Source organism: Gymnoscopelus braueri (assembly GCF_963280865.1).
Source record: "Gymnoscopelus braueri genome assembly, chromosome: 21".
Classification (NCBI taxonomy): Eukaryota; Metazoa; Chordata; class Actinopteri; order Myctophiformes; family Myctophidae; genus Gymnoscopelus; species Gymnoscopelus braueri.
In genome coordinates this window covers 3,671,761-3,699,640 of record NC_137623.1, presented here as the reverse complement: position 1 = coordinate 3,699,640, position 27,880 = coordinate 3,671,761, and the positions used below count along the sequence as shown (strand labels likewise).

The 27,880-nt window shown below is 39.5% G+C and overlaps 1 protein-coding gene across 1 annotated transcript in view; it reads right to left on the bottom strand.

Moving 5' to 3' along the window:
• The window catches only part of LOC308077409 (uncharacterized protein), a 312,304-nt gene that overhangs the window by 15,558 nt on the left and 268,866 nt on the right, over nucleotides 1–27,880 (bottom strand). The window contains exons 10-13 of the mRNA XM_080418084.1: nucleotides 11,187–11,256; nucleotides 10,492–10,550; nucleotides 9,613–9,683; nucleotides 2,563–2,664 (exon numbers count right to left, since the gene is read on the bottom strand). Coding sequence (XP_080274210.1) covers nucleotides 2,563–2,664; nucleotides 9,613–9,683; nucleotides 10,492–10,550; nucleotides 11,187–11,256 — 302 coding nt within the window. The remainder of the gene's footprint in view (nucleotides 1–2,562; nucleotides 2,665–9,612; nucleotides 9,684–10,491; nucleotides 10,551–11,186; nucleotides 11,257–27,880) is intronic.

The window sequence follows — 27,880 nt, the reverse complement described above, 5'->3', positions numbered from 1 at the left end:
CATTATTGCCACTGTAAGCTGTGATTGAAGCCAAAAGCCAAGCCAAAAAAGATGAAGAAACACTGCTCTACACATCCACAATCTTAGCTGCCGGGTGTACCATGGAATTTGCTCTGTCCAGTCAAGTTCATAACGTTAGTTTTTATTAACTGAATTTAACAGACGTCTAATTATTTAGAACTCCTCTGTGTGTCAAGAGCAGTCAGTTAAGGCAGTACACATGCATCCTTTGGAAAAAGGATGCAAAAAGAAAAATGTCTTGACATGTTCTTAGCTTGTAGATCTGTTCTACAAGCTAACAAGAGAGAGAGAGTGAGAGTTATATTGCTGAGGTGAGTGATTAAAGGGATTTGACTATATAGAATCATTTGTGCAGTCTGTCTTGACTTTATAGCTATCAGACCTTTATGGAAATCAATGTGAATATTGAATAGGAATCATATGGTGCAAACATCAGTCAAGATGCACCATATGACCAATAGGAGAGTAAGAGTCACCATCTCTACACAGGCTGTTACACTGACTCCTACTGTCACTATTCCCTTATTATGACTTTGAATACACTCCAGTCATTCCCACATACAGTATAAATATTATACTCCATTTGATACCTTGTGACAAATGCACATTGTATTTATTATATTTATCTGCTTGATCTATGGGTGTTATTCTGTTTGATATGTAACATCTGATGTACTTATGCATGTTAGTGTATCTGCTTGATATGTGACATGTTGGACACTGTGAGATATGTGGATATTTCTATTCACGTGAGGGTAATGGGTCTGAGTGCTGTGGGTGATTGGAAGATTGCTGCCACCCGACTTTACAATTAGAGGGTGTGCCACGGGGGGAGATCAAACAAACAACCTGTGTACTAGTATCAACAGGAGGAAGAGAGAAGAGGTCTCCCGAGGCACCAGTTTATACCGTTTTGAAACAAAATTAAACGTGACAGTAAGCTGCAGCCAAGATAAAAAAACTTTCGAGCCCAGCGGAGGAAGGAACCTACCGTTGCTGCCGTACGTGGGTCATCGAGCGCTGTGGTTTTATGAATGAGACGCCGGTCGGTGTTTGGAGACGGGATTACAAATAACAGGGGTAACCCGAACCTTCTATATTATTTTGGCCGCTTCGTGCGGAGGAGACGTTGCGTTTCGTTTTGGATCAAAGACATAATAGACTTTCTCTGGACCACGGTGTGAAGAAACCGTTCGGCCCGTAACGTGAGACTGTTTGTTATTGTTGTGTAAAACAAGTAATGTCTGACTGCAGTAGCGTGTCTACTTTGTTGTGATTCTGTTTATTGTTTGCGTTGAATCTGTGATTTAAGGGATCAAAGGATTTGGGAATTGTTTGGGTTGGGAGGGGCTTGAGAAATAAGTATTGATTGTTGGTTTGTTTATTTATTGTGTGTATTAGGGACAGAGGTAGGGAGAGAAGTGAATTTAAAAGCCCAAAGGGTATTATTTAATTACCATTTTGTGAGGTTGATTATTATTTTTGTGGCTTGAATAAATTCACTTAAGCTAAAATCCTGCCGATCCCGTTGTCTTCCTTTTTAGTTAATAGTTAACCTTTCAGAGCAAAAGGCTGAGTGTTACAACCTAAGTGATACATTCTAGTTCATTGCATGCAATCATAAATATATATTAATGAGTGATTATTATTAAAGATGGCTATTTAATTCCTTCAGTCATCAAATCAATATCTCTGTTTAGCTTGTTGATGGATGAAATTAAAACATTTACCCATAATGTTCCCATGTTAGTTAAGCCTGTTAAAGTATCCAACTCCCTGTTTAAATGCACCAGAATACAGGACATTATATCTACTCTGTTAATATGTTTCTGGGGGTTGACTCAGCATGCTAAACTTCCCAAACTTGCGAGGTGCTCTTAGACGGCCAATAGGGACAGGCTGTAATTGATTAAGCCCCGCCCCCTCTGGGTTCCTATTGGCTGGGCTTTAAACAGCCATAACTCCAGTTCCCAGCATGCCACATTTCCAAAACTTGGTAGGTGCTCTTAGACTGCCAATAGGGACAGGCTGTAATTGCTTAAGCCACACCCCCTCTGTGTTCCTGTTGAGCAGCCTTGAAATTAATGGACAGGGGATTTAACATTGTTCCTCTAGTTCATATAGCTTAATGAAATTAACTCATCAAAGGCACCACTCACTTCACACTGGGTGTGATTTTATGTCACTGAATGATGAACAATTAAATCACACACGCTACATTGTAGCTCAGGTATTCATTAGAATATGTAAATGTAAATGTCATGGAGAGAATATTACGTTCTTACCTCACTGTTAGCTGACTCACACATGTTCCACTCTAATGTCTGAGCATCAGTCACCAGGTCCTTAATGTCCTGAGCTGGGTCTAATGTTGACATGTCCTCTGCACTGCTCTCCAACACACAGAGAATGAGAGAGACAAAGTCAGACATCAGATTCAACTCAACATTCAATCAGTGATAATTGTTCAACTGGTCTGGGGTCTAGAAGATGGTGAGAACACATTGTATTGGTTATGCTTTCTGTGAGATGAACACTCACAGCCTGCGGACATTGAAGTCACGGTAGCTCTGTGGGAAGTCTTTATGCCAAGACTTCATCATGTCTGCTGCAGAGAGAGGGAGGGCTGTGATGGAGTCCCAGCTGAGAGAAAGACAATGATAGAAAAGACAAAGATACATAGAAAGAGGAGGGAGAAACAATGAGGAACACATGTTATTATGTCATAATATTCTATAATGTATCTGTACGGGTGGAAACATGACCGAAGAGAGAGAGAGAGAGAGAGAGAGAGAGAGGAGAGAGAGAGAGAGAGAGAGAGAGAGAGAGAGAGAGAGAGAGAGAGAGAGAGAGAGAGAGAGAGAGAGAGAGAGAGAGAGAGAGAGAGAGAGAGAGAGAGAGAGAGAGAGAGAGAGAGTGTGTGTGTGTGTGTGTGTGTGTGTGTGTGTGTGTGTGTGTGTGTGTGTGTGTGTGTGTGTGTGTGTGTGTGTGTGTGTGTGTGTGTGTGTGTGTGTGTGTGTGTGTGTGTGTGTGTGTGTGTGTGCGCGCGCGCGCGCGTGCGTGCGTAGGTGTGGTAGCCCTTTGTAGTGTAAACTAGACCCCCACCACCCACGCAGTGGTAAAAAATAATGATATTAACAATAACAATAATCATAATAATAAAACAATAATACTAATTAAATGAAATCCTCCTAAAGGATGTCTAACAAAGTAGAAACCTTCTATGGTAAATAGCAGATCTACAAGCTTGCCTGTCACATTGTGATGTGTTGGGTGCTTGTATATCTGCTATAAAAAATAAGTCCTTTTTATTTAGTATTTAAGTATATTTTCAGAGTTAGCTTTATTGTCACATCAAAGATTTACAGAAGTAAAAAAAGTGGGTGAACTTGTTCTATTGTTTTGTTATTTCCATAGAAATATATGTTGATGTCAAAACCTTTGTACTTTTGAATACAGAGTATTTTATATTGTGGTATTGATACTGTTACTGGAGTAACAGAAAATCTGAATACTTTGTCCATCACTGGTAGTACTATAAGTAAATGTTGCTCCTCAACAAGATGACATGCAATTATAAATATTGACAAATAAAATCAACATTTTAAAGATCAAAGGTGACAGAGTGTTTGGTGTATTGATCCCAGTTCAGCTTTAAACATCTTTTGTTAAGACATGAAACCGTCATCATCATCATCATCTATCACATAACTGACTGTTTCATGTCCATTATTTTAATACTAAAGTAATCTTTCTGTGTATTAGTAAAAACAAAGAGTACACATCAAGAGAACAGTTTTATATTATAAATAATTTTGACATCTATTAATCAATTGTGTCTATCAGTTGAGGCTCACACAGATCAGTGATACTTTGTGTTTTCACGTCCAGGCTTACTGAAGTTCAAAGGTAAATCATTTGAACTGTTACTGTTCATAGACATGCAGCTGGATGAGCATAGAAGTTCACACACGCACGCACGTGCGCACGTCAATTATGATGACACGTGGAAACCGACATGTAATCTACAAGCTCTTTCAGTGTGATCCAAAACACATGCTGGGGGTGATGTCATTGCAAAGCTCTATAAAATCTTTAACAGTGTTTACCAGAGACCCACCCCAGACTGTTTACTGTACATATGTCTCTTTTTTTACTACTCGTTTGTATTATGTTTTTGCATATTTTGTATATTATTGTTTGTCTTTAAATGTATTGATGAATTGAATACACATGACCCCAATGGAAACAAGTCAGAGTGCTTTCTTGGGTTTATCCTTTTTAGCAGCCTCCCTCCTTGCTGGTGCACCGGCATCTGCCATCAGACCTCTGGAGCTTGTTCAGAAAGCTGCGGCTCGTCTGGTGTTCAACCGCCCCAAGTTCTCCCACACAACTATCCTTCTCCGTTCTCTGCACTGGCTCCCCGTTGCGGCTCGCATTCAGTTTAAAACCCTGGTGCTAGCCTATAGGGCAGTGAAAGGAACAGCTCCTTCTTACCTCCGGGCTATGGTCGATGCTTACACCCCTGCCCGACCACTTCGGTCTGCCTTTACTTTTACTTTATTTGTTTATTTAGACAGGACAGAGCATATTAATGAACGTCACATGAACGTAAATACACCGGATTTAGCAAAGATGCTAATTTTCATCCGCAGTCCTCACACAAAACAGAAAAACAGAAAAACAATAACATCAGAAAACAGACAAACGGTGAAATACAATTACATTACATCACATAGCCTAAAAAAAAACTAAAATATGATCACAAATGGTTGCAGCTTTGGTTTTCAAGCAACCATCTTTTCACATTGAATTTAAAAGATGGAAATGTAGCACAATCCCTTATATGTAGAGGAAGGCCATTCCATGCTACACAACCCTGTACTGAGAGGACATTTTGACCGAAGGTTGTTTGCCGGTGCGGCACTTCACAATCTCCTCGAGTGGTTGCTCTGGTACTGATTCCTCTTTCAGGCTTCCTTTTAATGAATTCCCTTAGGGGGGGCGGGCACAGACCATGTAAGGTCTTGTATATGACCCCAACCTGTTTGAACTTTTTGAAATTGTCGAAGCTAAAACAATTGAGCCTCCTGAGTATGTTACAATGATGATAAGAGTGAGGCTTCCTGTCAAACACCTTGAGCGCACTTTTGTAGAGCTGTTCGATGGGTTTTAGGATCGTCACGCCTGTGCAAGACCAGTTTGTAAAACAGTACTCAATGTGTGATAGGATCATACAGTGAAGATACGATCTGGCAGCTCCAACTGTCAGGAAGGGTCTAATTTGTTTAAAATTTTGAAGGTTGAATTTAATCGTATTTGACTTAAAATTTTGAAGGTTGAATTTAATCGTATTTGACTTTCTTCACATGTTTTTTAAAAGTTAGGGTTGAGTCTAGTATGACTCCGAGGTACTTGAACTCTGGGACAACTTCCTCCCCACCCAGAAACACATTTGAGGACTGGTCTTTTGGAGAAGGCCATGCAGACTGTCTTTTTGGCATTCAGGAGCAGACATGAATCTATAAGCCAGTCCTGAATGCTTGTCAGAGCTGAGGTTAAGATTATTGACACCTCTGCATAGCTTTTACCATGGGCAAGTACAACGGCATCATCTGCATACATCTGGACATGTAGATTATTACATACTTCAGGTAGGTCATTTATGTACAGTGAGAACAGAATTGGACCTAGTATTGAGCCCTGGGGGACACCGACCGAACAGGTGTGGTAGGGGGATTTAACACTGTTTACACTTACACACTGTTTTCTGGTGGATAGATAGGAACTAAACCATTGTATAGCTTCTGGGGAAAAATTAAAATGTGTTAATTTGGACAGGAGGACCTGGTGACAGACGGTGTCAAACGCCTTCTTGAAGTCCAGGAACACCGCCATTGCACAGGGAGCTCTGTTCAAATCACATTTCAATTTTTCTATGAATAGGCAGTTTGCTGATTCAGTGGAGTGAAAGGCCCGAAACCCAAACTGCATGGGATGCAGTGGGGTGTGGCCTTTGTCTAGATGTTTGATGATAGATTTGACAATCCACTTTTCAGCCACCTTTGAAATAACTGGTAGGATGCTTATGGGTCTATAATTTGATATTTCAGTTTTAGCGCCAGATTTGTAGATTGGTGTTATTACCGCAACTTTCCATTGAGGAGGAACAGTGCGTTGTCTGATGGACAGATTTACCAGATGTGTGATTGGTGCCACCAGAGCATCTGCATTTGTTTTTAAAAAGTTTGTATCGAGCCCATAGGCATCCTTAGCTTTTGATGCTTTTAGTGATTTGATGATGTTTGCCACCTCGGTTTCCGTAATTTCCTCCAGATTGAAGATGGGGAGGTCTTTTTGGACAGGGCGGGGTACAAACTTTGATGGATTAAACATTTGTGTTATTTCTTTGACAGAGTTTAGAAAAAACATAATTAGGGTACTAGCAAGGGTTTGGGGATCTTTCACCAGGGTGTTGTCTATTTTTAGTTCTAAGCTATTATTGTTCTGTTTGTAGTATTTCCCTGTCAGTTTGTTTATGCACTCCCAGACTTTCTTACCATTTCCTTTTGCACTCTCTATGATATAGGTGTAAAATTTTGCTTTTGCCTTCCTTAGGAATTGGGTGACTTGGTTTCGTACATGGGCAAATTTCTGTCTGTCAGTTGTTAAACCAGATTTTAATGACTGTTTAAGTAGTATATCTATTTTTTTCATAAGATCTCTACAATTTTCATCAACCCAGGGTAGGGTAATTTTTTGCCCTTTCCTTTGTCTCCTCCTCCTGGTGAAAGATTCCATTACACTTTGTATTTTGGACAATACAATACTGCATCCCATTTCAATATCATCACCACATGTGTAGATGTCATCCCACTCAACCCTTTTTAGGGCAACCTCAAAGCTGTGTTGTAGATTCTTTGGGATGGTGCTGACCATTGGTTGGGGCTGGGTTTTATTGAACCGTTGTTTTGAAAGTTTTCTGGCAAAAAATATTATATTATGGTCTGACAGACCTGTTAGGAAATTATATGTTTTGGTGATTCTTTCCACTTTGTTGGAAAACAGTAGATCAATTCTAGTTGCTGAGTGGCTAGTGATTCTCGTAGGCTGCTCTATCATTTGAGTGAGATTGTAGTAATCTGTTATTTGTTTGAGATTTTTCCTAATCTTCTTGTCATCCCAATTTACATTTATGTCACTGATTAATATTACCTCTTTGTTAAAGTCACAGGCTGTCAGAATAGATTTTAGTTGCTCATAGACTTCAACCTTGGCTGATGGTTGGCGGTATAAACAGATTAATGTAAAAGACATTTCAGCTGAGAGTGTGATTTCCACACCGACACACTCTGCCTTGATCTCATTTGGCCATGTAATCTGTCTACACTCCAAGCTGCTTTTTACATAAAGCAGGGCCCCCCCACCCTTCCCTGTTGTACCTCTGTCCCGTCGGAAGACATTGTACCCGGGCATGCTTACTAGAGCATCTGGGGATGATTGGTTCAACCAAGTTTCCGTCAGTCCCAAACAGTCAATGTTTGAATTTACAAGCAGGTTTTCAATTTCACTTTTTTTGTTCTTCATACTCCGAATGTTTAAGTGGCCGCAAAACAGCCCTTTCCGTTTGCACCAGGGGTCCCACACAGTTTTAGCTTGATTTAGTGTCTGAAAAATATTGGTGGATCTGTGCTTTTTGAATACCGGGTTCCTGTGTTTTACCTTGGTGGGAGGTTTCGACGTGGGGGGAGGGGGGGTTGGGGCTTGAGGAGGTGTTATGCCTTGATCCTGGGGGGATGGGGGTGATGTAGGCCCGGTGTCCAGCAGCCCAGCTCCGCAGCAGAGACTTCTGGGCTCGATGGTCCCAGTCCCTGGTAGTGCAGTGTGGCCGCTGGTAGATATCTCCACTCCGGGGCAGTGTAGGCCGTCTCGGGGTGATGTAGGCCCGGTGTCCAGTGGCCCAGCTCCGCAGCAGAGACTTTTGGGTTCGATGGTGGTCCCGCTGTCCTGCCCCGTACTTCCGGATATGGTGGTGGTTCCGTACTCACGGGGCAGTGGTGGATGGTTGTCCAGTGGCCCAGCTCCGCAGCAGAGACTTCTGGGCTCGATGGTGGTCCCGCTGTCCTGCCCCGTACTTCCGGATATGGTGGTGGTTCCGTACTCACGGGGCAGCGGTGGATGGTTGACCAGAACCAGTGGTCTGGCTCCGACCCAGAGACTTCCAGATATGGTGGTGGTGGTGGACTCGTTGTTGTCCCGCCCCGTACTTCCAGACATGGTGGTGGTTCTGTACTCACGGGGCGGCATAGGTCTTGCTGGGTCGATCCCAAGTAGCCTCCTGAAAACCGGGGGGGGTAGGTGAAGCCATGCGAGCAACTCGTTGGCAGCTTGGTGTGGCTGCAGGGGCTGTGCGAGCCAAGCTAGCGTTTGTAGCCAGCTGTTGTTGTTGTTGTTAGCCCCCGTAGCATTAGCTCCATTGAGTTCTGTCGAGTCTCCTAGAACCGGATTTGGACCGGGACATGGGTGGATGTCCCCTGACAGCAGCAGGCATATTGAGATGAAGATTCTGCGGTCTCCGCTTCCCTTCACAATGAGGGGTCGCCATGCACGCCGTAGCAGTTTATCGTACGTCGCTGCATATCCAAAGCCAGGGTGTTTGGCTGTCGTTATGTCCTCGTCAGGAATATAGAAGTTCGGCAGGTTCAACTTTAGCTTCGGTTCACTCACTGTTGACTTGACTTTGAGGGATGAGTCGCGTGAGCCCTGATACGCGACTATAAATATGGATACCATTATTAACAGTATAATAGTATTTCCCTGTTGTTGTGAGGAGCGCAGCACAGACGCTGCTGCTACCGTCGCACCTCGTTGTCGCCGCATGATGACGTCCACCTCGGGGCGACTGATTGCCTCGTCACTCAAGGGTCCTTCTGGTCGATCGACACGGCCACAACTTTTTTTTTGTTCTGGCCCCACAGTGGTGGAATGAACTTCCCACTGATGTCAGGACAGCAGAGTCACTAACCATCTTTCGCAACAGGCTGAAAACCCACCTCTTAAGGAAACACTACCCTTCCTCTTTGCCTGGCTTACTTGTTGTTAACTAGTTGTACGAACTCTTGTTTTATTGTTGTACTGTTTTATTGGATCTTGTTTAGTCGATACACTTTTTGTATTAGCTCGTGCTCATTTGATTTTGCTATTTTGTCTCATCTGTTTAAGAAAGTAGGTAGCTGATATATCGCACTTTTACCTTAGCGCTAGGTATACTCTTGGTTGCTTGTTTTTGCAGGAAATGCACTTAAGACTTCTGGTGATTAGTAGTTTCGTTCCCTACCTATGTTGAATGCACTTATTGTAAGTCGCTTTGGATAAAAGCGTCTGCTAAATGACTGTAATGTAATGTAATGTAGCAGCCCTTGTATAAAACTGTACCTCTGTGCTTTTTGTGCGCATTTAACTCAGCATGAGATCAAATGGTTGTGACATAGTGTTATGTATATTGTATAGTGTTATAGTGTTTATATTGTATAGTTTTATAGTGTTGTGTATATTGTATAGTGTTTATATTGTTTAGAAGGATTCACATACTTTGTGTTTGAAGGTCCAGGTTCATTAGCGAAGTCAGGAGGTTTTCTTGTAGATGCGGATGCTTGATGAAGCTAGAGAGAACAAGAAGTTTAAGTAGGCCTTGAATGACTCCTAGATCATATAGAAGCTGAACATCTGGCATGATATTAAAATAAGTGAAAACATCTGTTCGTGGTTATAAATTGCTGGATCTGCTTCGTGTCAGCGTCCAGTGCAACGCGGTCGGCTCAGAAAACAACGGATTGAACACGTGTTGATCAAATAAAATCAATATTCTGTTACTACATTGTCTATTTCTTCCTTCAAATGTTTTCAGAAACATTCTCGAGTGTACTGTTTAGCTGTAAATGACATTGTGTTTACATTGCTGCCATGTTGGATACGGCAAAAATCAAGCAACGTAGATTGAATTGAGAAGGTGCTCTGAGCCTTTGATTAGACAGCGGTCTGTTATTGAGTACAACGGTCATTATTCAAAAATAACAGAGCACTGAATTCAGTGATTGGCCAATCAAAATCAAGCATTCAACCAAGCCGTGTAATAATACGTTTTAAAGGTGAATTTTATTCCAACTGATAACCCTCAACGCATGGGTTCACGTCTACTGTTATGACATACCCAACATATCTATATATCTATGGCATTTGAATGCATAAATGTTTTATGAACAGTCATTATATTCTTTTCATAAAAACTTTTAATACACCATACATATACCTTAAATTTCTAATTGTAGTACAACTAACCTCGTTCTTTGGAGCACCAAGTTTATTATATAGTTATATATATATATTTTTTTTTTTAAACACTAAAAACACAAAATATAATAACATAAGAAATAAAATAAACTAGTATGTCAAAACAATAGCAAAAATAACCTTGTCATCAGGAGAAAGGGGAGGTGTTGATGTCTGATCCATGGACTTCATCTTCTTCTCTACAGAAGAACAACAAACAAACATTCATTACACATGATGAGCATAGAAGACATGAGGTCTGATACATTGTTTTATGACTGTATATAATATCACTGTAAACTCAATGAACCACATTCACATAGCGGCCATTTTGTTCTTACATAATACTTGGAGGTGGCCCCTCCCCCTCCAGTATGAAGTAAGAGTTAAATGGACACAGTGTGAACATGTTAGTTTAACCACATCAACCATAGACTCACTATTCTGGACAGCTCATAATAGATGAACATTCTGTGAAAATGTACGAACAACTGACACAATTAGCCGATCTACAAGCTGACAACGCGTTGCGTTGTCAGCTTGTAGATCTGCTATTTTTGACAAAGAGAGTTGGTGTAGAAGGGAAAAAGGAGTGGACCAAGTACAGACCGCTGGGGGACCCCGGTCAATGAAGTATATAGGGTTTAAGTGGTAGAGAGAGAGAGAGAGAGAGAGAGAGAGAGAGAGAGAGAGAGAGAGAGAGAGAGAGAGAGAGAGAGAGAGAGAGAGAGAGAGAGAGAGAGAGAGAGAGAGAGAGAGAGAGAGAGAGAGCGTGTGTACGTACGTGCGTGTGTGCGTGGGTGAGTGGGTGAGTGTGTGTGTGTCTAGAACCTTACCCATCTTCATCTGACTCTTCTTCTTCCTCAGCTCAGACATCTTCTCTCCCATCAGTTTCCAGTATTCCTCCTGTATTTCACACATCAACAGACAATGACAGAGTGAAGCTACATCAAGTGTTAACACACTGTTCCTTAACCAGAGCTGACAACTCTCACACAATGAGCGTGAGACACACGTAAATGACCCTCTTCACATGCACTCACGCCACACATCATATTTCTCACGCTGTCAAATCCCCCCAAGTGTAAAACTGTGTTAACTCATGCACCACTGAGACATCCACTTCTGCTGGTATTTGGGCGATAAAGTGAAATAAATTATTGTATCTGAAGTAGCCCCACCCGTTAACTGTAGGGAAAAGCAGAAATGTTAGGTGTGTGTGTGCGTCTCTTGTATGAAGGACGCTGCACACATTTACACTTGTGGCATTCCATGGAACATTACAGTGATATTTCCAGATGTCGCCGACAGGAGGATCAACAACATAGATCTTAAGATTAACTACATCCAAAATGTTAGCTGCCGGGTGTACCCTGCAATTTTCTCTGTCCGGTCAAGTTTATAACGTTAGTTTTTATTAATATTTCACAGATGTCTAATTATTTAGAACTCCTCTGTGTGTCATGCTGCGCTGCCAAGAGCAGGCAGTTAAAAGGGGGAGGGACCTTTGGATGCATGCGTGTGCAAAAAGAACAGATCTTCAAGCAAAAAATGTGACGCGTGAGAGAGAGAGAGATAGAGAGAGAGTTCTATTGCTGAGGTGAGTGATTAAAGGGATTTGACAATTCAGAATCATTTGTGCAGTCTGTCTTGACTTTATAGCTATCAGACTTTTATGGAAATCAATGTGAATATTGAATAGGAAACATATGGTGTACGCATCAGTCAAGGTGCACCATCTGACCAATAGGAGAGTGAGAGTCACCATCTCACACATATGAAAACTTGAAATGGGACATTCTGTATAATGAGTACTTTTGGTACATGTTGACGCCAATACGTTTATACTTTTACTCAAGTACATTTTGAATTCCAGACTTCTACTTGTAACAGAGTATTTCTATATTGCAGTATTGATACCTTTAACCCCATGTAAGTAGAACACTGTTAACCTCCTGAACCCTAGCTTCCCTATTCTGGGGAAAACATTCCGTGGAAATAGCAGATCTACAAGCTAACAATAGTGTGTAGATCTGTAGAGGGCCAAGAATAGACCCCTGAGGAACCCTGTTCAATTTAAGTATACAGGGTTTATATTGTTAACCCATTAAGACCTGAGGCCGAATCTTCCTACTGTCTTCTAAATCCTAACCGTTTTCTGAAAAACATATGTTTCTACATCAAACTTTTTCATGTCAAGGACCCCCAAAATGATATGTATTTGTTCGATTTAAAAGAATATAAATATATTAATTAGTTTCTCGATTTTTCAAAAATAGCAGATCTACAAGCTCGTAGAGCGGCACTCGTAAAATAATGCTTTTTAGCTCAAATCTAAAAGTGACACAGATGCGTCCCAGGTCTTAAAGGGTTAATAAAGCTAAACTACAAGTTCACAACATGTCTGCTGCGACTGTGGTCGTATGTGTGGTTATATTTAGTTATGATTTGGTTCTAGTGTGGAATGGTGTGTGTGTGCCAGGTAGAGGTGAGACTGTGTGGGTGAATGTATGCAAATTCAGGTGTGCCAAGCCCGAAAGGCGATTGGTGGGGAACACTTCCAGGCCGGCCAGCGATTGGTGGGGAGCTTCCAGGAGTTCTGCCTTCCGAGTGGCTAATAGGATGGAGGTTCCCTATATAAGAGGAACGCAGACCTCAGAGCCCGTCTTCCTCCTCTTCCAACTGGCCACCATAACTTCTGTTTGTTCAGTTGCTTATGAGTTCTTTGTTTTGATATAGTTTGTGTTTAACTATAGTTATAGTTGGTATAGGTTGATTTGTAGCTGGTTGATCCTTTTGCTTATTGTTTATGTTAGGAAGGTAAGATATTGTATTCTTGGTTCTTTTCGTAGGTCAGAGATATTCATTTCCAATTAGTTATTTTGACCTTTTTTTTTTGTTTTTGTTATTCCTAAACCCTTATGTATGACCCTAACTTATGTTAACCACTTTGTTATTACTACTTTTTGCACATTAAACCCTTTGTCTGTGTGGCTACTTGGGAGTTGGGGAAGGCGGGAACATATTCATGTTGTGTCACAGGTACCCCTAGACTGGGGCATAACAGTGTCGCACTGTGAGCTTGTAGATCTGCTATTTTCACTACTTTTGAGTGACGATTGTATGGTGAAATGGGGGGGGAATTGAAACGTGGATAAAAGGTTTCTGCCCGACAACAACGATAACCACATTAACCCTTTATACATAGTTGAACCGGTTCCCCCAGGGCTCTGAACTAGGTCTGATGCTTTATTCTCTCAACACCAAATCTGTTTGCCTAAAATAGCCGATCTAAAAGCTCTCAGCGGGTTGCATTGTGATGCATTGTAAGCTTGTAGATCGGCTATTTTCGTCGAATGTTCACCTCAGAATAAGGACGCTAGGGTTCATGTGGTTACCTGGCATCCCTATTTTAGACACATTTTAAAACATTTATTATATTATTATTTTTTTTATGTCACTGAATGAGGAACAGTTAAATGTTAGACATGTATTTGGAACCGCTACATTGTAGTTCATGTATTCATTAGAACATGTACATAAATGTCATGGAGAGAATATTAGGTTCTTACCTCGCTGTTAGCTGACTCATATATGTTCCTCTCTATGTTCTGAGCATCAGTCACCAGGTCTTTTATGTCCTCAGCTGGGTCTCCTGTTGACATGTCCTCTACACTGCTCACCAACACACAGAGAATGAAAGAGACAAAGTCAGACATCAGATTCAACTCATCATTAAATAAGTGATAATAGTTCAGCTGGTCTGGGGTCTAGAAGATGGTGAAAACACATTGTATTGGTTCTGCTTTCTGTGTGATGAACACTCACAGCATGCGGACATGGAGGTCACGGCTGTACTGTGTGATGTCTTTATGCCACGACTTCCTCATGTCTGCTGCAGAGAGAGGGAGGGCTCTGATGGATTCCCAGCTGAGAGAAAGACAATGATAGAAAGATCAAAGACACATAGAAAGAGGAGCGAGAAACAATGAGGAACACATATTATTATGACAGTATGACATAATATTCTATGATATATCTGCAACCGTACAGGTGAAAACATGACAGATTTATTTTATGCGGGAGCCCTTCCAGACCCCCCCCCCCATTCCCTCCTCCCACAGACAATTATGATTTAAGAAAGAATAATAATAATACACACACACACACACACACACACACACACACACACACACACACACACACACACACACACACACACACACACACACACACACACACACACACACACACACACACACACACACACACATATTAACCACAGTTATTTGTCATACTGTATCTGCTCTGTGCTATTTTTGATTATGAAGCCTAAAAGGATTCATAATGTTCCAATGTTCAAACACACAATTAAATCGTTAGTCACAATTATTTGAGTGACAATTAATCGTCAACTTAAATTTGTAATGTATCCGTATTCGGGGAAAACGTTTGCAAAAAATGGCAGATCTACAACAAATAATTAGTTTCAATTGTACTCTTACTATATATATTTTTTTTTTTCTTACTTTTTATACTTTTGTACTTCTACTCAAGTAGCATTTTGAATAAATACTTGTGGTATTGCTACTTTAGTTAAACAAAAAAATATGAGTACTTCTTCCACTACTGGTAATAATAGTAGTAGTAGTAATTGTTGTGTAAACATATAAATAGTGACAAATACAATCAAACAACATTTTAAAGATGTTCTACTCTGTACATATAGTGTTTTATATTTGTGATGATATTGAATGTTTGGTGCTATTTTATATGTTGATGAATTGAATACCTAGGACCCCAATGGAAACAAGACCGCAAGGACTTTTTTGGTGTTATCCTTTTAGACAAAGTGTTTGACTGTACTCTGTGCTGTTTTTACATTTATGTTTAATAAAATATTCAATCAATCAATCAAAAGGTTTGGTGTACATATCCCTGATCACCTTTAAACATATTTTATAAAGACATAAAACCATCATCATCATCATAAATAATTAAAATGTGAATTCATTCATTGTGTCTATCAGTTGAGGTTCACACAGATCAGATACTTTTTGTTTTCAGGTCCAGGTTCACAACTGAAGTTCAAAGGTCAATCCTTTGAACTGTCACTGTTCATAGACATGCAGCTGGATAATCAAAGAAATGTTCACCAAGAAAGAAAGAAAGAAAGAAAGAAAGAAAGAAAGAAAGAAAGAAAGAAAGAAAGAAAGAAAGAAAGAAAGAAAACAGACAGAGAGCCAACGTTACCTTGTGGATAAATTCTTCGTCAGAGTGCAGTTTCTGCATCTTAAATCCTCAGCAGTGTTCCTGGAGTAACAGCGTGTACATTTCCAGTCTTCATCATCAGTGATTGGTTTTGCTGGTCTTTTCATTCTGACAAACAAACACAACAAGAGTCAAGTTAGTTGTGTATTAAATCTGTGTTAATTCATTCACATCCTGCATTCATGATAACTTCTCAATAGCTAAAGAATGTTTTAATTTGAATAATTTGCACTGATGAGATGATATTGTCATGTTATAGTGTTGTGTACATTGTATAGTGTGTTGTATAGTTTTATAGTGTGTATATTGTATAGTGTATAGTGTGTATATTGTGGAGTTTTCACATACTTTGTGTGTGAAGGTCCAGGTTTAGTGAAGTCAGGAGGTTTTCCTTTAGACCGGTCACTCTTCATAGACACACGGCTGGATGTTGGAGACTCTCGTCTGTCAGATCCCTCCTCCTCTCTCTCCAAACGCTGACTCATCTTTAGGTCTTTATTAAACCTGTCAACGTTACAGTCAATGAAATACATCAGAAAACAGAAATAAGGGTTATGCTGAATCTATGAGTGGCATCATGCCCATTACAGGGGGGGGGGGCATACCAAGTACAGAGCCAAATAAAAGGTCATGTTAAATGTCTATAAAAACACATGAACATGAATCCAACATGTTAATAGAAAAGATAATGTGTAAAAAACAAACAAAAAACATTAATTGACACAACAGTAATGATAGTTCTGTCAACAAGTCTATGAAACTATGAAAGCTATGAAGAATTTTAATCTGCAACACAAGCTACAAACTAGTTGTAATTATAATGGTTTAATGTCCTGATCTGACTTCTATAAGTGTTGCCACACACACACACAGTGAGGAGGGAGACAGAGCGAGATATAGGCTACAGAGAGAGAGTGAGTCAGTCAGTCAGGCAGGCAGGCAGGCAGGCAGGCAGGCAGGCAGGCAGTTTCAATTGTACTCTTACTATATATATATATTTTTTTCTTACTTTTTATACTTTTGTACTTCTACTCAAGCAGCATTTTGAATAAATACTTGTGGTATTGCTACTTTAGTTAAACAAAAAAATATGAGTACTTCTTCCACTACTGGTAATAATAGTAGTAGTAGTAATTGTTGTGTAAACATATAAATAGTGACAAATACAATCAAACAACATTTTAAAGATGTTCTACTCTGTACATATAGTGTTTTATATTTGTGATGATATTGAATGTTTGGTGCTATTTTATATGTTGATGAATTGAATACCTAGGACCCCAATGGAAACAAGACCGCAAGGACTTTTTTGGTGTTATCCTTTTAGACAAAGTGTTTGACTGTACTCTGTGCTGTTAGGCAGGCAAACTTTGTAAACAACACTGAAGGTTTCTGGTATAAGTTATAACACACTTAAACAACATGAACTTTAACAACATAGAATAAGTTATAAAACACATTACATTAACTTGTAGAACATAAATCTCTCACCCTATATGAACTGATGGAGGACTGTGTTTACTTCCTACTTCTGACACTGTTCAGTTTGGTGTTGCCAGATTGTGTGACAGAAACAAGCAGCCAGGTCTATGTAAACAAGCCCAAAAGGAGCGACTAGGTCACATGATCACACACACACACACACACACACACACACACACACACACACACACACACACACACACACACACACACACACACACACACACACACACACACACACAGCTAAATGATGTAATAATGTAGCACAACAGTCTCAATCATCTTGAGAAAAGAAAGTTAAATATTTGGAATATGGTTGAAACATTTTTAACAAACTACATCTTATATGGGGGTCCCTGGCACAAAACATGTTCAGATGGGGGTCCGTGGACAAATACATAGGCTATTATTTTGGTTCTCCTTGAAAATGAAAATGAACATGAAAATGTTTGAGAACCACTGGTTTAAACGACAATAGGAAGTCCATATAATAACACTTTAGAAACAAGCCCAACTAAAACCTCCAACACCAATATTTACAAGAGACTTTACAGAACAAAACAAGCCCAGAGCTGCTTATAATAAGCAGACATGGCAACACTGGGTGTTTCCTACTGCACAGCACAGCAGTGACGTCATCACATTCAGTCTGAAAGGGGGGGGGTTTGGATAATTATGCTACAGAGTTTTTATACGTGCATTTACTCTACCTTTTACTTATTGTTATGTTTTATATAATATGCAGTTATGATGATTTTATATCATTATGGGTCAAACATATTCTTATTTTGTCGTGGATCATTCCTCTAAAAGTCACACACACCCCTTTCCCTGTGGTAATGGTTTCTTCCAAAAGTTGTACAATATATGGCAGCATGTACAATACGCACACAGTGTGTGTGTGTGTGTGTGTGTGTGTGTGTGTGTGTGTGTGTGTGTGTGTGTGTGTGTGTGTCAAGTGAATGAGGTTTTATACACACTTTACACTTGATTGTATTACTTCAGTAAATATTTTCATGAATACTTTGTTTTCAATCTCTATACAAATTACAATGTTGTGATGTGACGTGTTGTGTGCTTGTAGATCTGCTATTTACAAAATATTTGTATACATTTTAGACATATGATAACTTGTGAAAAGGGACATTCTTTATAATGAGTACTTTCTACTTGGTATTTTAAGTACATTATGATACAAATACTTTTGTACTTTTACTCAAGTAAATTTAGAATTCCGGACTCTTACTACAGTGTTTCTACATTGCAGTATTGATACTTTTACTTAAGTAAGAAACAATTGAGTACTTTTCCCATCACTGGCCGAAACACATGGTTAGATGAATTTGTCCCAAACAGATGTCCAGACCTCTGCTCTGCTCTATTCCTGCTTTAACCACAGAGTACCAGACTAACCCTGTGTTAGTTTATGTACAGCTCTGTGTTTCACTGTGTTGTCCAGTGTCTATAGGTCTTGTAGCTCTGTTAATCTGTTGATCCCCTTCTTGTGCATTTATCTGTGTTCTGGTCCAGGGGTCCTCAACGTTTTTCAGGCCAAGGACCCCTTAGCTCAGTGGTCCTCAACCTTTTCAGGCTGTCACCCCCCAAAGTAATCATATTTGAACAGGGGACCCCCCAAAGTAATCATATTTGAACTGGGGACCATCCCCACCCCTCCTCCCAAGCACTTGGAATTGTAGGAGTTGAGGCATTACATTTATTTTGACTCGGTTCCACAGATAAATAGTGAAAATAGCAGATCTACATGCTCACAACGCCTTGCAATGTGAGGTGTTGTAAGCTTGTAGATCTGCTATTTTCAAATGTTTTGCCTCTTTCTTATATTAATTGACAATTTGGCCAATGTTTGACCAGTTCTTATAGTATAGTTAGTTGATTAATGCAATGCAGTAATGCTCTTTTTCTTCTTCTTTATTAAGAATTACAAAAGGTCTTAAAAACCCTTAAAATGTCACTTCACTGTCAATCTTTGAATATGTATATTTTTTAAAGCGAACCTTTTTAGATCAAATCTGTCCTCCTGGGGGGTCCTTGGAACATGTTTTGAGATGGGGATCCGCGGCCAAATACATATCATTCTGGGGGTCCTTGACATGAAAAAGTTGGTGCGAGGCGTTGTGAGCTTGTAGTTCGGCTATTTTTACAATGTTTATCTGTGGAACCGAGTCAAACTAAATGTAATGCCTATAATTCCAAGTGCTTGTGTCAGGGTGGGGGGCAGGGGTCATCAACATGTCCGTACACGGAAAAACATGTCCGTGGAAAGACTTGTCCATGTCCGTGGCACATTTAGTATTATATTGTGTACATAATCTATCCTAAATATTCACAATATTTGTTTTAATCATTTGTTGAATGATTTTGGTGACTCGTAAAGTGTCGGGATGACTTGCTCATTAATATGTTGCAGGAGATTTGTTTAGTTGGTAACAGCACATGATAGCATCAGGTGAGGATGCAAGACAAGACTAGAAGTAATGTTTGCTAATATCTGCCATAATTCATTCATTGTTCCACTGGCATACCTTACATCATACCACCTACACATGGTCTGAGACTTCTCATCAACATGAATACTTGTTCACCTTAACGGAAACCACAACTCTTTAAAACTAACAAATGAGTGGGCAGTGTGAATTAATACAGGATTGACCCTGGCAGCATATCAACGTGTTATTAAGATACTACAATTTTTCAACCACATCTAATGAGACAAGACATCAGTTGTTAATGAGTTTGGGAACAGACCTCATGAGACAAAAGACATAGTATACAACACATTATTTTTGATGGGAAAATGAATGATTAACTATGCAGTAAGTGAAGAAAGGGAACTTGGAAAGACACTTTCTGAAAAACCATAAAGCATGTGACTAGCCATTTACAGCAGACAGAGAACTGAGAAAAAGGAACTGAAATCTCAGCCATATGTATTTGTGTACTGTACAGGGAACTGGATAGAGCTCTCTCATTATTATTCTACTGTAAGTATTTGTCTCATCAGCAAGAAATGCACGTGATGGTGAAGATAGGGAACTTGGAAAGACACTTGCGGACAAGCCACACATCATGTGACTATTTCCAGCAGACAGAGAACCGAGAAAAATAAATAAAGTAAGGACCACGATGGAAATAAGCTTCTGGCTTTCTTGTGTCTATCCTTTTGACTATTCCCTGTGTACATAGTTTTGTTATGTGCAAATTGTCAATAAATAAATCAATCAATCAATCAATCAATCAAAAGGAACTGAAATTTCCGTATAAAAATATCAAGTCAAGTGCAATCATCAGTATGTTAATCATACATATGTTTGTTTTATTATTGTTTGATATGCATTACATTTTTTTCATAATTATACATATTAAGCTACTGATTTATTCTCTTTGCATTATTTGAATTAGGGGTCTATAATAAGATGAAAAGGCAGACAGACAGAGACAGACAGAAATAATAAGTAGAAAGTGAAAGCAAAAACTGTTCCATTGTTTGTTAAGTTTAGACAAACTTTTGTAAACAACACTGAAGGTTTCTGGTATAAGTTATAACACACTTAGACAACATTATCTTTAACAACGTAGAATAAGTTATAACACACTTAGACAACATTAACTTTAACATAGAATAAGTTATAACACACTTAGACAACATTATCTTTAACAACATAGAATAAGTTATAACACACTTAGACAACATTAACGTTAACAACATAGAATAAGTTATAACACATATTAAATTAACTTGTAGAACATAAATCTCTCACCCTATATGAACTTAGTGGAGGGCTGTGTTTACGTCCTACTTCTGAGAGTGTTCAGTGTTGCCAGATTGTGTGATAGAAACAAGCAGCCAGGTCTATGAACACAAGCCCAAAAGAAGCGACTTGGTCACATGATCAAGTTCACATGATCAGCCCCCCCCCCCCCACACACATACACACACACACACACACACACACACACACACACACACACACACACACACACACACACAAGCTAAATGATGTAATAATGTAGCAAAGCACGTCTAAAACATCTTGAGAAAAGAAAGTGAAATATTTGGAATATGTTTGAAACCTTTTTAACAAACTAAATCTTGTATGGGGGTCCCTGGCACAGAATATGTTCAGATGGGGGTCCGACAGTCCGTGGACAAATACATAGGCTATTATTTTTTATTATATATATATATATATATTATATTATCTATTATCATTAGACATAATGATAACTTGTGAAAAGGGGACATTCTGTATAATGAGTACTTTCTAATTGTGGTATTTTAAGTACATTTTGATAAAAAAAATATGTTGTACTTTTACTCGAGTAAATGTAGAATTCCGGACTTTTACTTACAGTGTAGAAACAGTGTTTCTACATTGCAGTATTGATACTTTTACTTAAGTAAAAAAACAATCAAGTACTTTTCCCACCTCTGTCTGTAACACATGGTTAGATGAATTTGTCCCAAACAGATGTCCAGACCTCTGCTCTGCTCTATTCCTTCTTTAACCACAGAGTACCAGACTAACCCTCTGTTAGTTTATGTAGCTCAGTGTTTCACTGTGTTGTTCATAGTGTCTAGGTCTTGTAGCTCTGTGTTTCACTGTGTTGTTCAGTGTCTATAGGTCTTGTAGCTAAGTCATTTTTTGGGTGAACTCCTCCTTTAATAAATCAGTAACTCACTCATAACCATGTACAAATGTACGCATAAATATACATTCAAATGGTTAGTATATCATTTATATATATAAATATATTGTTTATGTCCCTCAAACGTTTTTCAAAGGGTTTGAGCCTAAATCAAGCCTCAGATATACTCATTCCAACTAACTTCTCTCTGGCTTATAAAGCACTTTCACCTGCAATACCACATTGTCCTGTTTGGCACGGGGGGCTATTGAGCCAGTTTGTATGCATGTTATCTCCTGGTTCTGAGTGGAAAAAGTTTTTAAAAAAAAATAATAATTATGTTGGAACTGAAAAACGGGAGGGATTGTATCGCTTGTGACGTAACGTGCGGGGGGTAAATTTGGCCTGTTTTGAGACTAATTTACATAAAACCCCAGATATGCTGTGAAAGCCTGAGTGTTCAAACTGGGGTATTTTTTGGAATAGAAGAGAGGTAGGGGAGACCAAAAACACACAAAAGAAGGAAAAGTTAAAATTCATGTAATAAATAAAGTTATAAGGCATAGCTAGTCCTCACTTTAGATGGGCTCACGCAAAATACTTAACTAAAGAGTAGTAATACCTTAATAAATCATTAACTCACTCACTAACCATGTACAAATGTACGCATACATATACATTCAAATGGTTAGTATATGATTGACTTAAGACTTAATCTAAATGATCTTATGAACCATTAACAACTCCTAATAACTGGTTTGTAAATTGATAAAATACTTATTTAAAACTAGAAGATATACAAGCTAATAAGCGTGCAAGCTTGTAGATCTGCTATTTTTGAAAAAATCTTGACAATTTGTGCAAATCTTTGAATATATATTTCACAGGGAAATTGGCATTCCGGGGAAATTGAAAGGGGAGCGCTTGTTTTTTGGCGCGGGGCGGGCCTGCGAGGCGGGGCTTTGATGCGAGGACGACGACGACAAGAACAACAACAACATAGCAACCAGGAAGCCTCAGTGGTGCACTTTGATAATCAATGGACTCCCCATCCACTACCACTGAGAGTCTGGGTTTGACTCCCCCTTAGGACATTACTTTTTCAAACAACCGCAGATTACTTTTTTTCGCCGATAAAGTATAGTTTTCGACCATGACGGAGGCGCGTCTGCTAGTCGACTAAGCGCCGTCCGAGTTATGTACCGATAGGCACAGAATCATAAATGATGTTGTGGGGACTGCGTTTGCACCTCTATGGTTTGCCCCAAGTGCCAGTCACTGCACTAACATAGCCCGCCAGCCCCGCCCCCTCGACCCCTCGCACCCTTGCGCTTCAACTGCATGGAATAAGGCTGTTCGCGGGTGTGTGTGTGTGTGTGCACGCGTGTGCGTGTGTGCGCATGCGTGTGTGCGTGCTCGTTTGTGCGCGTGTGCATGCGTGCGTGTGTGGTGTGGGGCTCATGTCTGGCTTGCATTGCCCTCTAGCGTTGGTTCTACAGAATTGCCTGGGGGGCGGTGAAAACAAGTGGAATGCCAATTTCCCTGTAACATATATATTTTTTAAAGCGAACCTTTTTAGATCAAATCTGTGCTTCTGGGGGGACCCCCCAAATACATATCATTCTGAGGGTCCTTGACATGAAAAAGTTGGTGCGAGGCATTGTGAGCTTGTAGTTCGGCTATTTTCACAATGTTTATCTGTGGAACCGAGTCAAACTAAATGTAATAATGCCTATATCCAAGGGGGGTCCTCAGGCCATTTCAAATATGATTATTTCGGGAGGTCCCCTGTTCAAATATGACATATTTGGGGGTCCCCAGTTCATATATGACATATTTGGGGGTCCCCAGTTCATATATGATTATTTTGGAGGGTCGCAACCTAAAAAGTTTGGGAAGCACTGGACTAAGGGAGAGTTTCCTGTTCAGGCTGCTGAACAGGAGCTAACATTGTGAGCGACACATTGTGAGCTTGTAGATCGGCTATTTTCAAAAGATTTTTACACATTTTATACATTTGAAAACTTGTGAAATGAGACATTCTGCCTAATGAGTACTTTTACTTTTGGTATTTGGAGTACATTTTTATACCAATACTTTTGTACTTTAACTTTTTTGCTAAATTCTGTAAAGGGGATTTAGAATACCACTCATTAAAACATGTCCCCATTATTGACAACATAATCTCTCAAGAACAGATTCTGCACTGCGTTGGAATCTGTCGGGGAGGTTCGTCATAACGTGTGCGCATGGGCGTGCCTTCAGATCAGGAAGCAGGCCGCGCTTTACCCAATCAAATGTAGTGGGCGGGATTCACGTGTCCGTCGATCCTTCCCCCCTCAAAACAAACCGAAACTAATTTAACAATAGCGTCCGTGGAGCAGACAAAACCACGGAAAGATATTCACATTTTAACTTACTCTTTCATCATAGAAACAAGTGGGCTTATAACCAATACGATCCATGTTCTCTGGGAGAAGTGGTGTTAGTGTTCCGTGTAGAAATATTGTTAGTGGGAATGAAAACATAGTCGCACCAACCGGAAGTGATGCGCTGAAGGCATACACAAACACCGGTTTCCTTGCGCTCTGGTGCTACGTTTTCTTCCGCCCAGAGCCAACAGACATAGAACAAACAGCAGAGGGCGCTGTTTTTCATTTTCAGTTGGCGATGGGTTCCCAGATTGTTGACAACATGACTTAGAAAAGCATTAAAGGGATAGTTCACCAAAAAAACAATGTCACCCCATGGAGACTTGAATTCATGGATATTGTTTTTGTTTTTGTCGCATTCCTAAGCCAATAGTTTGATGACACAATGGAGACTCTTTGTGTCTCCTACCGGAACCGCTGCCGGTCATCAAATTATTGGCTTAAGAATGCGACAAAAAAAAAACAATGTCTCCATTGGGTGACTAATCAATAGAAAAGAAAAGTATATTTGGGGGTGAACTATCCCTTTAACATTGGTTCACAAGTTTGAGTTTCCTTACCCAACACCCAAATGCAGGCTTTCTGGACAAACAGAAGGCCACAAACCTGGCCACCCCCTTTATGCACTTCTCTTAAAGGGGCAGCGCTGTATTTCATACAGTTTCAGAAATACACATCAGCTTAGACAGTGGTTCTCAAACATTTTCACTTCAAGGACCTTCACATTAATATGTATTCTGCCACGGACCCCCCATACAAGATGCAAGACGCATCTGTGTCATTTTTTATTTATTTCTTTGGGCTATTAAAAAATAGCAGATAGCGCGAGTGCCGCACTATGAGCTTGTAGATCTGCTATTTCTTTGAAAAATCGTGAAAATGTGTGCAAATGTTTACATATTTTTTTAACTAAAATCTTTGCTTCTGGGGAATTCTACAAAATGTCTACAGTTTTTTGAAAAAAAAACCCCCCTGTGTTTCTATATCAGTGGTTCTCAAACTTTTTCATGTCAAGGACCACCAAAATTATATTTGTCCGCGGACCCCCATCTAAGAATATGTTGTTCGAGGGACCCCCCAGAAGCAAACATTTGAGTTAATGTTCGCTTAAAAAATATATAAACATATATATTCAAAGATTTGCACACATTTTCCCGATTTTTCAAAAATAGCAGATCTACAAGCTCATAGCGCGGCGCTATGAGCTTGTAGATCTGCTTTTTTTTAATAGCCAAAGACATCTTAAAATGACACATGATGCGTTCCCTTACCGGTCTGAATGGAAATGGGTGAAGGAGAAATGTAAGAAATGCACCTCAACTTCTCACCAGCAGAGGGAGTCAAGTTCCTCGAAGCTGGTTTGTATAAACTGGGAATGAAAGAAACCACCTGTATGAACAGTGCTGTACAAAGTACTCAGCCACACAGTACTTGATTCAAAGTATAAATACTCCCGGTCAAATATTACTCAGCTACAAGTGAAAGTTGCTCTGTCAAATTTGTACTTGAGTTCAAATGAGCACTTGCTCAAGTATTGAAGAGTACATATCGTCAGTGTCCAGGACGAACCAACTAACTCCATTTTCATATTTTATTTTATTTTCATAAATCAACGCTATTGAACACCCTTTACGTCTGTGTAAAAAATCTAAACATTTGAACCAATGAAAAGTATTAAAAAGCGCCTCTGACGAAAACTCCCAACTCCATTGGATCCTCAAACTGTCCGTCAAAACAAACAACTCCCCCCTCTCCTCTCCAGTGCTGCCTTTTCCATAGCATGAGGAGGAACACGTAAACAAACTCCCCGTAGTCTGTTAAAACTATGCAGTGTACCTGTTTATCAAACTTAGCACTGACGCTAATGTTATGAAAACAAGTAATTATATTTCTAAAATCTATGAAGTGTTTAATGAGGAGAGCAATGTGACAAGAAGAAAGGCGTTCATAGCATTTCTGTCGCCCTAGTTTTACCTCTTTGCAGAAGTTATTGTAATATTTAAAGTCCTGTTTATTATTGTAGGCCTATATAATAAGTGTCATGAAGCATCAGGGCATTAATTCACATGCTGTTGTGATGCATTGTGAGCTTGGAGATCCATTGTTAGCTTTTGGGAATTTCTACCCTTTTGAAACCTCCCTCAGCAGCGAATGGAGCTATTGTTGTTTGGACACCTAACTCCACTTCAGCTTGATTTCTGCTCGTCTGAAACTACTAACTCCACTTGCGCTGGGTAAAGTGTTGATTTACCAGCGATGTGTTGATAATATAATGACACATGCAAGTATCTGACAGTATATAAAGTCACTATACCAACTTTGATGAGGCAGTATTGCTTTGTTTTAAAAATATAATATTTTCTTCATTTCCTTAAAAAATGTATATTTTGTTTTTTCGTTTCCTGAACAATGAGCGTTTTGGAGATAGCTGGTTCGCGCTGGACAGCAGAGATATGCTTTTAAAAGTATTATTGAAAAGTACATTTTCTTTTTAATAACTGTATCTAAATGTAGACATTTCAAGGCTTTCCCCTTTTTGTGAGTAAATAAAATACACCTCTTTCTTCTTTTATAGCCCAGTTGGTCAATCTTTGGCTATATAACATTTTACTACTATTGTCTGGAGAAAAATAAATGGAGTCAGAAAAACAACCTGACCTACATTACAGGTTCTGACCCTTAAATAAATGTGTGATTAGAACACTTGTAGCACATTGTTGGACAGTGGTGTAAAGTACATTTACTCAAGTACTGTACTTAAGTACAATTTTGAGGTATTTTTACTTTACTGGAGTATTTCCAATCTTCAGTACTTTTACTTCTACTCCATTACATCTCAGAGGCAAATATTATACTTGTACTCCACTATAATTATTCGAAAACTTTAGTTACAAGTTACTTTGTAGATTTTGATTATTATGACGAAACATAAATTAACCACTTCAGCCCTGTATACATTTAGGCCATTTGAAAATAGCAGATCTACAAGCTCACAGTGAGTCACTTCTTACTGCGCCGCGAGCTTGTACATGTGCTATTTTTGAACATTTTAGAAAAATCTTGAATCATTTTGAATTGTTTTACCATAAATCTTCTCTTCTGGGGGTCCCTGGAACAAAACATTTTCAGATGGGAGTGTGTGGCAAAATACGTATCATTTTGCGGGTCCTTAAAGGAATAGTTCACCCAAACAAATATATATTTTCTATCAACTACATACCCAATGAAGCCTTGAATTCATGGAGATTTTTGTCGCATTCCTGAGACAATAATGTGATGAACGTCAGGAGACTCATAGATGGGTTTCCGCGCGACGTCATCACAGAGCAGAGTGCGCAATCTGCGCATGCGTGGGGTAGAACGAACCGGAAGCGCCCTTCACTCTGTTGTTATTGTGTTCGGGATTTAGATAGGCATAATGCTGCTATTATAGGCATAATAGGCATAATGCTGCTATTATATACAAACAGATCCAACTTCCGACAAATCATTTTTATTGAGTAAAGAAGATATTACAAACTGCATAATTTAATCTACTTTCATTAAACCCGGTGAAGACCATTTCTTTTATGAATGTACAATGGCCAGAGCTGCTGCGGGTAATAGCGCCCTCTACAGGCTCGTCCCTCCACTGCGCGCGCATCATCCTCTCATGTTTACAAACAGGAAACCCATCTATAGAGCCTCCATTGAGTCAA